At 29.6% G+C, this 14,461-nt stretch overlaps 1 protein-coding gene across 1 annotated transcript in view; it reads left to right on the forward strand.

Moving 5' to 3' along the window:
- Positions 1-14,234, forward strand: part of LOC123297691 (follistatin) — a 73,522-nt gene extending 59,288 nt beyond the window's left edge. Inside the window, exons 5-6 of the mRNA XM_044879444.1 lie at positions 13,140-13,457; positions 14,164-14,234. Coding sequence (XP_044735379.1) covers positions 13,140-13,457; positions 14,164-14,234 — 389 coding nt within the window. The remainder of the gene's footprint in view (positions 1-13,139; positions 13,458-14,163) is intronic.
- Positions 14,235-14,461: the final 227 nt, after the last annotated feature.

The raw sequence follows: 14,461 nt of genomic DNA on the forward strand, positions 1-14,461 counted from the left end.
CCTTAAAAAAAAAATAGTTTTTGGTAAGTAACTTGTTTAGCGGATATCTAATATATAAATCCTCGTTTAGGATTTATATGAATATTATCGATTCTCACACTTAAACATCATCAAAATGATGAGATAGATAGTTAAAGAAATTATAAATATTACATATTATAGTTTACACTAATAGTAATAATGAATAATTAGATATTATTTATAATAAAAGAGGAAATATATTCATATTTATAAAGGTAGCTCATGGAGATTTAGAATTATCATTAAATAGATGGAGTTCTATATGCAATTATTTCACTTATAATGTTTGCAAAAAAAAATAAATAAATAAATGTATTCAAATGAATAAAAACTAGTTCTTTTTGCATTTATACGTACTTAAGTACACTGAAACTAGAAATAATTAAACCTATTTAATCATTTCAATAATTTTTCTTTTTCCTACATTAATTGCGGGAAATTCGGATAACGGATTTAGCGGTTCTTCAATTTATTCTGACTTTATCGACGAAACGGCGGTAATAGATTACAATTGTAACGAGTCTGATTTCGTGGGAGGCTGTGAGGGTTTTTTGAAAAAAGCGAAATTAGGTTTGGAATTTAAGATAGCTGTGGATAACAGAAATAGTACTTGGCTTCCGTAGAAAAGGGATATATATGTAAAAGTGTAATTATGAGTCCTGTGAAAATAATACTCGGTCGATATGAAGAGGTAATACTATGGACAGTTGATATGGACGGTTGATACAATCCGTTCGATACCATATGCTTTAATTTTCACTACCTGTTATCCTACTTTGCCAGGATTAATCTACAAAATTCACAAATTGGATACGATTATGTATTAAAATTAATAAGCGATTTAGTGTAGCTGTTTATAGATAGCATCTTAGAAAAGTTAAAACTTCAGAATAACTGGCCTTTGGCCTGGCTTTCGGCAGTGGACACAATACCTGAGCTGTTCACAATTCTAGATAAATATGGCGGCAGCGCAAATAAATACATTTCAATAGTATGATGTAATGTAATATATTATTTATATGCGTTTCCATAATTTATTTTGTGAGTTTTAATTTTTTGGTGCAGAACCCTCACAAACATTTTGTAGTGGACCGAATTGTAAATCTAAACCATCCTCGCATCCACTTGAATACACACACAAAGTCGCTCCATCCATTTTGGATGGTCGATCGGTGTTCAGTTACAAACACAAGTTCACTAATTTTTGTGCATCCAAAATGTGCTTAACAGGTCAAAAGAAGTTTTCACTTCAGAAATATTCTTTCTCATATGTTAATTTCAAAGTAGTGAAGTAGTGCGCAAAGAAGGGAATTATTCTCCGCCACTTAGAACTAACAAACTTTGAAAAACTGGGTAACGTAAATAACATAATAGATTCATTTTATTTTTATTTTTAGTGTACATACATACATCTAAAAGTCATATCAATCATGTGTGCTGTTACATACAAATCGTTTTGATTACAATAAATCATATATTATTAACATTTGTTACGAATGTAATTATAAATTGCAACTGTAATGCATTTTTTATACGCTTACAGATAGATAGATAGATATGTTTACAAAAATTTCATAATGTCTTTTAAGTTTACACTGAGACAGACTTGTAATGGGCTGTCTTAGTCATATCCAACAACTGGAAAATTATTAAGAATTTGGTTAGTTAAGAGTGTACGAGCGCCAGGGCAATTTTGGATAAAAGACTTGATTTTTTTATACGAAGTTGGAACTTATTTTATTTAAATAAATAAATGACTTCAAACGTAGGCATATTTAACTTTGGTTTTATGGGAAACCTAAAAAACCCATTTCATGAACTTTTGTTCTATCTCTAACGGTTTACAAGATGGGTCCTACGGACCCAAGACCCAATTGACCCATGATGCTCATTTACGAACTTGACCTCACTTTTTACGTCCTGAGTACGCTGTAAAAATTTCAGCTCGATATTTTTTTTCGTTTTTGAGTTATCGTGTCCACAGACGGACGGACGGACGGACGGACAACCGGAAATGGACTAATTAGGTGATTTTATGAGCACCTGACAAAATTTTTTTCCTAGCATCATTATTTTTAAGCGTTACAAACTTGAGACTAAACTTAATATACTATGTATATTTCAACCACATGCCTAAACTTGCCTTGGCGCTCGTAGTACCTTAAATTACGTTGAATAGTTTTAGCATGTCATGAATCATGATGCATACAGCTACAGCATTAAGTATGGCTCAGTAAGCTTATTAGATCTAATTATATCAAACAGTCAGTCAGTCAGACTCTTTGCTAGCAAAGTGTGACGAAAATGATATTCAATACTGTTGATTTCCGTTTACGGTCATTGATCAAACTTATATGTTCAATAATTACAATAAATTGAATATACCGTAATTTAAATGTTATGTTCTACATCTTAAATGATTTGTAACATTTGACGGTCATAAATGTGATACTGTCATAGTCATCACCACAGCCACAGACAATCACACTCATCATAATTTAGAATTGTTAAGTAGAAATATTATGGTAATGACGTCAATTAGCATATCATGTAAAACAAAAAATTATTCGAGTGCATTAAGCTTAAAAAAAGTGAAAATAACAGGGTTAAGATAGTACAAGCGCCAAGGCAAGTTTAGACTTGTGGATGAAATTATTTGTACCTACCTCATTTTCAACTTTTGTGATGAATTTTGTTACAACTTTATGAATGTAGACGTAAAATAAGAATAAAATTTTTCGATATCGATTTTTAAAAATCCCAACCTCAGTTAAATATTATTTAAAAAAATTTACTAATATCTTCTGATTATCATTGGCTACTGGTTATCGAATGATAGTCAGTGAATAATCAAATTTATCAATTTTTGTCATACCTGTAGCTCCCAAATTAGGGCTCAGATCCAAATTTGGAAAAGAGTTTTTTTGTTACTCTTGATGAGCTTATTTTGGGAAGTTAGGTTTCTGCAGTTAATAACAGAACACGTTGTATATGTACAATAGTAAAATAAAATAGAATGCTTTATGTGGGTATTTTGTATGTAGTAAGTACCTATGCACGCAAGTCGTCATTATTATCATCGGCATCATCAACTTCTAAACACGAAGTGACCAGACAATGACTTCCTTGTTAGTTTGTTGCCTAAGACATTGTAGTGGGCGCAACCATGAACTGCACATTATATTTATTATACTAATGATTTATAAAGATTGTTTAAAAAAAATTACTTTATACAGTTTGTACAATTTTTACTGGGGCGATTTATTTTGTGAAAAAAAATCAACAACAACAATTTCAATATACCTACTTAAGCATGTTATTTAAGCTACGAAACTTGTAAATCTAGTTTTACACCAGTCACAATATAGCAAAATGTGTCTACAAATTTTTGAATCAATTTTTTTAAGTGAATGCAGCTTTAAAAAATAGGGTACTTTGTGTAATCTCTATTTTATATCTGCTTATAGCAGATTAAATGTTATAAAAATGATAAATATGTTTATTTCATACTCTCTGTTAACTGGTAACAACAATCTTCATGAAGTTCCCTCAATCACATATGGACTAGACATGATAAATATGTTTTCGTACTAACCTTTTTTGGTCTTCGGTCTTCATGCAACCAAAGTTAGTAGCCTTGGTTTACCTGCATTTGATCAGGGCTAGTAAACCAAGAACTGGCAAACCAAGCCTCAGTTTATTATTGGTCAAGGCTTAGGCAAACACTTGCAAAGATTTCATTTATTATATTTAGCCTAAGGTATGGACTAGTACACAAAGGCTCGATTTATTTGATTTGGTCAGGGCTTAGGCAAACAATGATAAACTTGATTTATTAGCCCTGACTAAGATATGGACAACGGTTGCCAATCTACATCTAGGTAAAGATATGCTGACCCAACTTCGATTCTATCTTTAGTTTTAAAGAAGAAATTTACTAAATATAATGAATAAATAATTCTCCAACGCTCTGTATCGTGCAATATAAAATGTGTTCGATAAAAAAAAATATTTTCTTTAAAAAGTTTTATAAAATAAAAATACTTCTACTTAATTAATGTTTAATTAATTGTGAATTGAATCCTTTTTTGTACATTTTGTATAATCATTAAAACAGTGCAACGCAGGCAGCAGCCATAGTCAGCAGAAAGTTCTTATATTAATTAATTAATTGATAATTTATTAATATGTATAAATATTTTAAATAGTTAACAAACCACATGGGTGCAATTTCTATCTTATAAAAATATCATTTCCATATAAATATATTTTGATTTTTTAATTTAATAAAATAATTAAATGGTAGTTTTGCAATGTAATTATCGTTTACTATTTTATTAGTAAGCAATTAATGGCCTTACGACAAAAATATATTCTGTTTTTAAATTGCTTATTGATAATAAACTTAAATGCTTTAGATCTGTATGTCGATAATGTTTTTTGTTCGCGACCCATTCTCGTGGGTATAAGCATAAAGTGTAGGTGCTCGAGAAATTCCTCGTATAACAAATTATGCTCCTGGATTTTTCTCCAGATTCTTGTAAAACAACCAAAAAATACAAATTGCCGACGAATAACTACAGGCTGTTGGCGAAGGAGGGTTTGGGAAATGTACGTTAAATGAATCAGGACTGGATAATAGGATTTCTCCTCGAGAAATCTCGAAAAATTTGTCTTTTCAGTCGAGACGGGAAAAAAACCCAATGCCTCGAGAGCTCGAGAAATAAATTCCGTGCGCTAGATAACTAGAAAAATGCATACAGCACGCTACGAGTCTAGTATATATGCACGACCGTGGTCTAGAGTATTGCATTGCTGTCACCCTGCCATTCGTGCTGACTTCATCTGGAATGCGTTCCATTCCTCAGTGTTAGTTGTCATTAATATACTGATTAAATATATACCGAAGAATTTTAAAATATATTATACCTAAACTTCAATTCGGATTCTACCGAAGTATCTCTCGTACACCAAGATAATAAAGAAAACCAGAAACTTGACAATGAAGTATTTGAACTTCAATTAAAAAAAGGAGAATGAAATATTGTCAATAAAATAAGAAATCGCCTATCAGATGATGCTGTTAATGCTTTTATATTTCTAAAAGCCCATTTTATAAGAAAAAAAGCTTTGAATTAACATTTGAATTCTTTATTGATTATTGAATTAGTTAATTCTTCATTTATGATTTGTTTAATAGAAATACTGTGATTTTATCCAAATAGTTATCTGAATATGTACAAGTAATTTTGTTGATTTAATTTTACTAATTATTTTTTATTTCATTAAAGACATAATCATAGCTGTGCGAGCATAGCTTGTTTAATTTTTTTTTGATTTGTTAATTAATAAGTGGTTATGGTAGCTAAAAATTTACAATTTGATTTAATTGATCTCAGTAATCAGTCTAATTTTGTAATAAAGCAAAAATTTTTCTTGAGAAATCCGGCTCGAGATTTTTCGTGCCTCGGGAAATAAAAAAAGTCAAGAAATGAGAAACCTTACTGGAGAAATACTAAATCTGGAAAGCTGAAACTTTTCATAATCCAAATAAAACTAAAAAGTTCCATAATTTTGGATAATCTACTCGTTTCGTATAGGACTGCACTTAGCGCCACACGTAAGAATATCTATCAAGGTTTCAAAAATCTTCTTTTAGTAGAAACTTCATGCTTTTAGATTGAAAATTAAATAACTAACTTAACACGGAGTTGCTTTGAAATGCAATATTTCATCTACTTTTATCGATTAATGGTATCGATTGAGATTAAAATTCGGAAAGATAGTTAAGATTACGTTTTGAGGTTAATCTGTATCCCTACCTTTGCATCTGTTCTGGAGTTAAATAAACCGTTCAAGATAAATCTTCCTATTCATTGAAATTTCAATTGTCCTTTTTTATTCATGAATGTAGAAAATTATGTAAACATTAAATTAAAATCATTTCATTAAACATTGAAATGTCAATAATTTTTTGTTTTATTTACTCCAATAATTATAAAAATATTGCCTCGACCCTATTATTAACCAAGAATCATTATTATAAGAATATTGATTATGTAATCAAATGACAAAGCGAAAAATAAATTATTGTTTCAAATTGAAAATTATATCACAGTGAAACTAAACTAAAACATCAAATTTCGAAACTAAATAGTAATTAATTATTAAATTAGCTGTTAACTACTCGCTTTCGGGACAACATCCCCACTTTCACACCCTCCCCACATATCCCCTTGCGTAGGGGTAACAGTTTTGTAATGTACACGTCATGCTTTTTTATTTGATGCCTCACTTGGGTATATTTGAAAATGTACGATTATTCATCACCACTTTCTCGCTCCACCTTTCCATCGAGAATTTCAAGCGACTCAGCGACGCCAAAAATCTTTGAGTAACGAGTTTGGACCGATTATATATCGAATTTCCCCAACACTCCAGCAGACGACGGGGATACCGTTTACTCTCGGACCAGGTACCTCAAAGGCCAATTCTAACACAATATTCGTGTTCAGCGACTCCAAAAACCCCCGTGTAACAAGTTTGGAATCATTTTCATCACTATTAACCGAATTGTGAATTTAGTATATTTACGGTTAAATTATAAAATTTTCCAGACGCTCTAACGAATCGAATACCGAAAACCGCATTCGATTCCGGCATATTGTTCAAATTTTTCGAACTTTGACCGTTTTTAGTGTTTCGATTCTGCGACAAAACTTTTCGATTTAAGAGATTTTTGCATGCTTGAATAATAATATTAACTAGCCATTTTTATTTAAAAAAAAGTGAAAAATCTTTATTATATAGGTATTATAATAATATTTCACATTTTATCATACTCTTCCACAATATTTACGCAGAAGTACGTGTATCTTTTTATGTAGGTATATAGAATTCGAAGAAATTTGCTTTTGTCATAAAATTTTTTTTATAATTCATTATAATAATTATGTGGCATCCGGTCGAAAAAAAACATTATATATTTGAAAATACATCTCACGTTTCACGCATCTACAATTTTATTTAATAATAGATAATTAATATTTTTAATTCTGCTTAAAAAAAAAATTTATAAATACCTGCGTACGAAAAAAATTAATGATTAAAGTTTTCATGAATGAAAATCTATAAAAAAAAATAATTAATTAGATGTGCTTGTCAAAATTTAAACTTAATAAAAAAATTTCAATTTTAAAATAATTGCCAACATTTTTAAGGCCCATGAAACTATTTATAAATTATAAACTACTGGTTTGTTTTAATTAATTAATTGTTATTTTGGTGGTTCTATATTAAATTTAGTAAATCTATTAAAAATTTGATTATATCATTTAAAAAAAAAATGATGTTGATGAGATGCCTAAATTGTTTTCTTAATTTATTTTATAAATAAATGTTTACGCAAGCTACGACAATTTTTGTACGTAAGGAAAATCGCAAAAAAGAAACGCAATGGATTTGAAAATTTATATTTGCCCTACTTATGCATAATGAAAGGAAAATCAAGGTGTGCAGCCATAACTGAATTTATAAGGAAATATCCCAGTGTCTATAAGGAAATATCCCAATGAAATTCTCATGGAAATCCATAGAAATCCATAGAAAGGATATCTAATGCAATTGAATTAAGAGTAAGGCCAAAAAAAAAGTTCGTTGAATTTACAAAGGCTGATCACTTGAGGAGGGTTTTAGTAGTTGTGTACACACACATACTGAGGTCAATCAAGCGAACGTTAGAACAGGATTCAGGTTGGGACTAAACTTAATATATTATGTATATTTCTATACATGGTATAAAAATGGAATCCTATTTAAATCCTAATCAATACATAGTATAAAACAAAGTCGCTTTCTCTGTCCCTATGTCCCTATGTCCCTTTGTATGCTTAAATCTTTGAAACTACGCAACGGATTTTGATGCGGTTTTTTTAATAGATAGAGTGATTCAAGAGGAAGGTTTTTATGTATAATACATCCATATTATAGTAGAGTAAGGGGTTGAAATAGGGGTTGAAAGGGATATGCTTCAAAAACTAAAAAAGTTGTGCATCGATTAAGCTCAAATATTGACACGATTTACAACCAGCTTAAAAGATCTATTGTTTTTATCTACTTTTAACCTTCGGAGGGTAGAAAGGTGTAGCGAGAAAGTGGGAAGGAATTATCGAATATTTACAAATATACCTAAGTGGGGTATCCAATAAAAGAGCATGACGTGTACATTACAAAACTGTTATCCCACGCAAGGAAATGTGGAGGGAGTGGTGCAAATGGGGATGTTGCCCAGCAAAGCGGGTAGTTCACAGCTAGTTACATATATGCTGTACAAATTAGTAATAGTTCAAACATTCATCTTCAACTTCTTGCAGGCCAAATATTTAAACAATTAACTTATTAATAATATTTCTTGTAGAAATAATAAATGTATATGCAATCCTTTGCAATATATTTATATGATTCGAATGACGATGCGATTAAAAGTTCCACTGTATATGATGCAGTTCAAAAATATTTTAATACAAATTAAGAATAATGACAAGGCACATAATTTCAGGCCCTCAAAATTAAATGTTTCGCATACAAATAACAGCAGTATGGTAGCTCAATTTTAAAAACAAATTCAACACATAACCCCTGTATACAAAACAAGGAGATTTTATTATGTCACAATAAAACAAAACAAACGCTTAATATGTTTAAATTTCAATTCTAAATCTTCTTGAACGAACCTGAGGCACTTTCTTGGCTCCAGTAAGGGGATCTCACTTTGGAAACCCATCTGCAATCGGAGATATGGGTGCAAAGAAGCATCGCAGTATAAAAAGCTGCAAAATAGAGTCAGTAGGTATTTAGTAGCTTACCGACCCCCCTAACAAGACGAATAGCTAAGTGACTGGTAACGAGACGGCTTACTGATAACTAGGTGGCTAATGCGAAGAACGTATATGGCCACACAACATAGTGGTCAGAAATTTCCTAGTTTAATGTATTCAAAAAAAATAAACAAGTGTATTCAACAAAACAATTTACAAAATTTAAAAAAAAAACCGACAAATGTTTCAGATACGAAAACATAGCTGAAAAACTCTTTTAAATTGCCTTCAAAAAAAAAAAATCAAAATCAAAATCAGTTCACCCGTTTAGGAGCCGATGAGCCTAAAATGAATGTTATGCCAGTATTTAAACCATTACCTATTACCTTTGATTCTAAAACTAATAGAACTTTGTGTACATATTTTCATCCATGATATTAGAAATTCGAGAAAGTCATTTTCCATAATGATTGAACAGAGTTCTTTGAAAGCTCTTAAAGGTACAAAGGTGGCAGATAAACAGTTCAGGATATAATTAATTATACAAATAACGTTGTATTACATTTTTCGCATTACATAGAGGTGAATAATTTTTTACGTTCACGTAATGAAATGAATTTAAGTGCAAATATCACCTGTATGTAATCTTTTATAATAATTATTGGGATACCTACATTTATGCAATGTGTTTCGATTTATGTGTTAAGAAATGATTTTTATAATACCCAGCTAAATATAGACCAGGCGGACTCTAGTGGGCAGCATAATTTTTTGTTTTCCTTTTGAAGAATCGGTAAAAATTTTTAATAATAATTTTCCGGACTTTTAATTTTCTCTATTATCTTTAACTTCTTATTACTCACAACTCATTTTTTTGAATGAAAAAACATAAATTTTGGACAAAAAATACAAACTGACATTGTAAAATATTTTGCATATTCTCAAAATGCATGCCAAGCTTAATCGATTAAAAAAGTTTTAGTTTCCTAGGTAACCTACAAGTCGAATTTTAGGGTCGTTTTATATTTTTACACGTTTTTTGGTATTACCTCCCAAACAGATGAGGAACATAGTTACAAAAACCTAAACGATGAGCGCTGTTTTGATCTATGTGGCTTCAAAAGGAAAATTTCTAGACACATTTTTCATATACCAAAATGCTTTTTCCGGACTACTCTAAAATTGCTTGGAAATTCTATTAAATTACAGAATTTAGACATTAAGTATAAATAAAATTACTCATATAATAAATATATTTATGCCACAGCGGCATTGCATCGTTCGCATATTTGTCTAGATGTAGGCGTATTATAATATATTTTATAAAATTCACCGTAAACTATCGAATTCGTATATCGAAAACAGTTTATTTTGATAATTGCAAATTTAGAATTTAAGTAATTTATATTTAAATAATAATATATGAAAATTGAATAAAACTGCGTCATTGCATTTACACCATTTTAATTCTGGATAATATATTATTTATTATACAAACAAAGTAACAGGCGAATATTCAAAAGTAGAAGGTACTGGCACAATCAAAAATAACTCATCAGTTGTAAACTTAAATCAAAATAAATGTTCCTCAATAATAAGGAATGACGTATCAAATTTAAGTGATACGAAGCTTCAATAATTTTGTACCCTGTATATAGGTATGAAATATATTTTAAGGTATACTATCACTTGAACAAAATGACTATCTTGTCCCCCTTCCATAACACTCGAAATAGAGATAGGGATTGTTTTACACAGGTAAAATATATGTACAGTTTTCAATTTTTTTTTAAATGTAAGATAGACGTAGTCATAGTTCATTGAATCAGATGGCCATAAATCCAACTCGTTCGCCATTTTTACAGACATCTTTAATTAATGGTTTGAAATGATGTTCGCGCACAACTAAATGTCAAAAAATTAATTTCATAACTTTTCATCTTTTTAATATACCTTCATAAATTATAGCCCATGTGTTGCTTAATCATGTTGTAATTCTGATGTAAAAGCTATATTTTCCAAAGCAAATCCATTGAGTAGTTTTTAATGAAAGCGTTACAATCAAACAATCAACCTTACTTTATCTCAAAACAATTGTCAAAAAAAAAATTTTCGTTTTTTAAATCAATTGCTTAAAATTCCTTAAGGTTCCTTAACTAAGTACCTGCCTAATAACGATTGTTAAATCAGGAAGCAATGTGCCTTTGTAGGAAGTTTTGAAGCGATATGTATAAGTTTGGAAAAATATCATTTTTATTTAGGCCAATATTTTTGAACTAGGTGTAAATATGAAACAGATAAGTAAAAACAAGTGAAAACAAACAATTGGCTGAGTTAATTGTTGAAATACCATGCATAGTCAGTGCTGATTTCTTTATCACATAACACATTCAAACATGTGACACATACATAACTGTTAATCAAGTATAGTACATATTATAATAATTCTCGCCTAATTGGCGCCCTCACGAGTAAACAGTGATGTTTACGAAAAAATGTTTCAAACAAAAGTTGTTTAATTTCTGATAAGGAACATTTTTTACATTTAAACTTTTGTTCTATCTCTAACGGTCTACAAGATGCTCGATATCTTTTTTCGTTTTTGAGTTATCGTGTCCACAGACGGACGGACGGACGGACGGGCAACCGGAAATGGAAAATTAGGTGATTTTATGAAAACCTATGACAAAATTTTTTTCCTAGCATCATTATTTTTAAGCGTTACAAACTTGGGACTAAACTTAATGTACTATGTATATTTCATATATACATGGTATAAAAAATATTTGAAATACATATCTGATCTATTATTAGAAAACTGAATAGAATTGTATAAACAAAAACAATTTACAATATATTTTGATTATTTATAATAATCATATTTCATTCGACTAAATTGATAAAGTGCATATTTTAATTTTAAATTAATAATGTGTTATTATTTTAAAAACATTTTCTTACACAGAGGTGATGGATTTTATAATTTATTGATTTGATAAAATCATGTTGTTTGTTATTTCAATAAGAATGTCAGCAGAACATTAATTTATTCATAAATCTAACACCACTCATTTAATTTTGTTTTTGTTTTTGAAAACGTCCTCAGTTTTTTTGTGTATGTTGAATGAAAAAACTCATTTTTATTAACAATAGTCACGGAAACGAAGCACTAAAATCGGCTACAGTTCGAAAAATTTGATCATCATTTTGATTTATAAGAGATAAAAATGATACAATTTACAAAAATAATACAATATGCATTTTAAATTGACCGTAAATACTAAATTCACAATTCCGTTAATAGTGACGAAAATGGCTCCAAGCTCGTTATTCGGAGGTTTTGGGGTCGCTCTGTTGAGATACAGATAGTTGAAAATAACTGCTTTTTCGCCAGCAACAACTATTAGATAATTTTACGTTAAATGACTGGAAAATTTGACGTTTTTTGAAAAAAATATGTCGTACACTTGTTAAAATACTATAAAAAAACCTTGGAAGTGAAAAAAGTTTCAAGGCATTTGCACAAAAATTAACGAAGTTGTAATGAAAAGAAAGTTCCCCGTACCTTTTTTTCTGTTTTATTTAGCGCAAAAACTGATGAATTTAACGAGGAAGCTAAAATTAATCCTTGCCGCTTTCCAATTTACTCTATATTAGCAATGAATTAGAAAAGAAAAAAACTAAGTGTCACCGTCCAAATAAGGGATGTAAGAGCAGGGTAGATTAAGGGTTGAAATTATTTTTATCTTATTTTCAACTTTGATGATGAATTTTGTTATAACTTCATGAATGTAGACGAAAAATAAGAATTAAATTTTTCGATATGTGTCTTGGTTTTCGAAATATCGAAAGCTAAATAATTAAACAAAATTTTCAATTTTCGATATTTTGAAAATTAAGCCAGATATCGAAAAATTTTATTCTTACTTTTCGTCTTATATCGTCAAGTAATAATATAAATTTACCATCAAAATTGAAAATATCTATTTTTAAATTTGTGCCCCCACTACCATGCTCATACATCCTTAATGCTAAAAAAGAATACTAACTTATACTTGGATTGTAATTAAGATGATTAAGAGGATGGACGCATCTCTGAAGAATAATTTGCATTCTTAGACTTCTATAGTGCTTTTTAGAATATGTGATAGTAAGCTTTAGATATAATTTCAATAAAATATTAGCGGGGCAGTTTTTGAATGTTTATTAAAAATTAAAAAAGTTTCATTCAATGTTTAGTTGCTTGATTATGCTTATAAATTAAATACTTAAATTATTTTTATTTTTATTATATCTCTTTAGAAGCAGCAACATGTGGTAATGTTAGATGCAAAGAACGTCAATCATGCTTAAGCGATATTACAACGGGTTCACCCAGATGTGTAACATGCAGTGCTCGCTGTCCACGAATACGATCTCACATGTCACCAAATGGAGGACTTGGTGGTGATTCGTCACGTCGAAAAGGTGCTAATAATAGTTCGAATGATATGGGTGGTCCAATATGTGGTACAAATAATCGCACATATCATTCCTGGTGCCATATGTTAAAAGATGCGTGCGCAACTGGGTATATAATTGAAACAAAACATTCAGGAAGCTGTCATCAGCGATCATCAAGTAAGAATCATTTTTTATTTCTTTTTCCCTATTTTTAATTTCAATAGTTTTCAATTCTAAAAATTCCTCTAAATTCTAACGACTAGATTAGATTACTTGTGCAATAGTGAAAAATTTTTAACACTGGAAAAATTTTCGATTTGATACATAATTCCGAATTAATTTATCTGCTTATTTCTGTAGTTAATACGTCATTGCTTCAACAACATTATTAATATTATTGCACATATAATTAAAATACTAGCTTGATACCCGCTCGCTTCAATGGGCTTAAAAGTAACTACCACCGCTTTATAGCCTCCAGCTCTCTTGATCTCACTTTCTCCTTCCATAAAACTCGAAGGGATTGTTTTACACAGCTAATATATGTGGATAGTTTTCAATTTTTAATTCATTGAGTATATCAGAAAAGAGGACCATGAAATGTTTGACATTGACTATTTTAAATTTTACAGAAATCTTTGATTTATGGTTCAAAATGATGATCATAGATGGAGCAGTAAAATGTCAGATTAAATTTAATTTATTTTTAGATATATCTTTACAAATTATAGCTCATGTGTTATTCTGGCGTATGAGCTAAATTTTTGTACAGTTTCATTAAAATCCATTCGTTAGTTTTTGCGTGAAAGCGTAACAAACAAACAAACATCCTTACCTTCACATTTATAATATATAGGGATTGAAAAATTAATTTTTTTTTCAGGTGCAACAACCCTCCAACATCACATAACAACTGTTGCCAATGTAATTTTAGAAAAGGATCCAATATCATAGTTGTAATTAATTACCTAAAAAAATATAATAAATTGAATTTTAAACGAATAAATAAATAATCTATTATTTGAAAAAAAACACTCAATGTAAGAGAAAATTATTATAATTTTTATATATTCCAAGCATATCTACTTAAATAAATTTTCATAGTCATAATTAATAAAATTATATGCAAATTTATGTAATTTCTAGTAGCTTTAAGAGAACGTTCAATTTGAGGGGGGAGG

The sequence above is a fragment of the Chrysoperla carnea genome, chromosome 4, assembly GCF_905475395.1.
Source record: "Chrysoperla carnea chromosome 4, inChrCarn1.1, whole genome shotgun sequence".
Lineage (NCBI taxonomy): Eukaryota > Metazoa > Arthropoda > Insecta > Neuroptera > Chrysopidae > Chrysoperla > Chrysoperla carnea.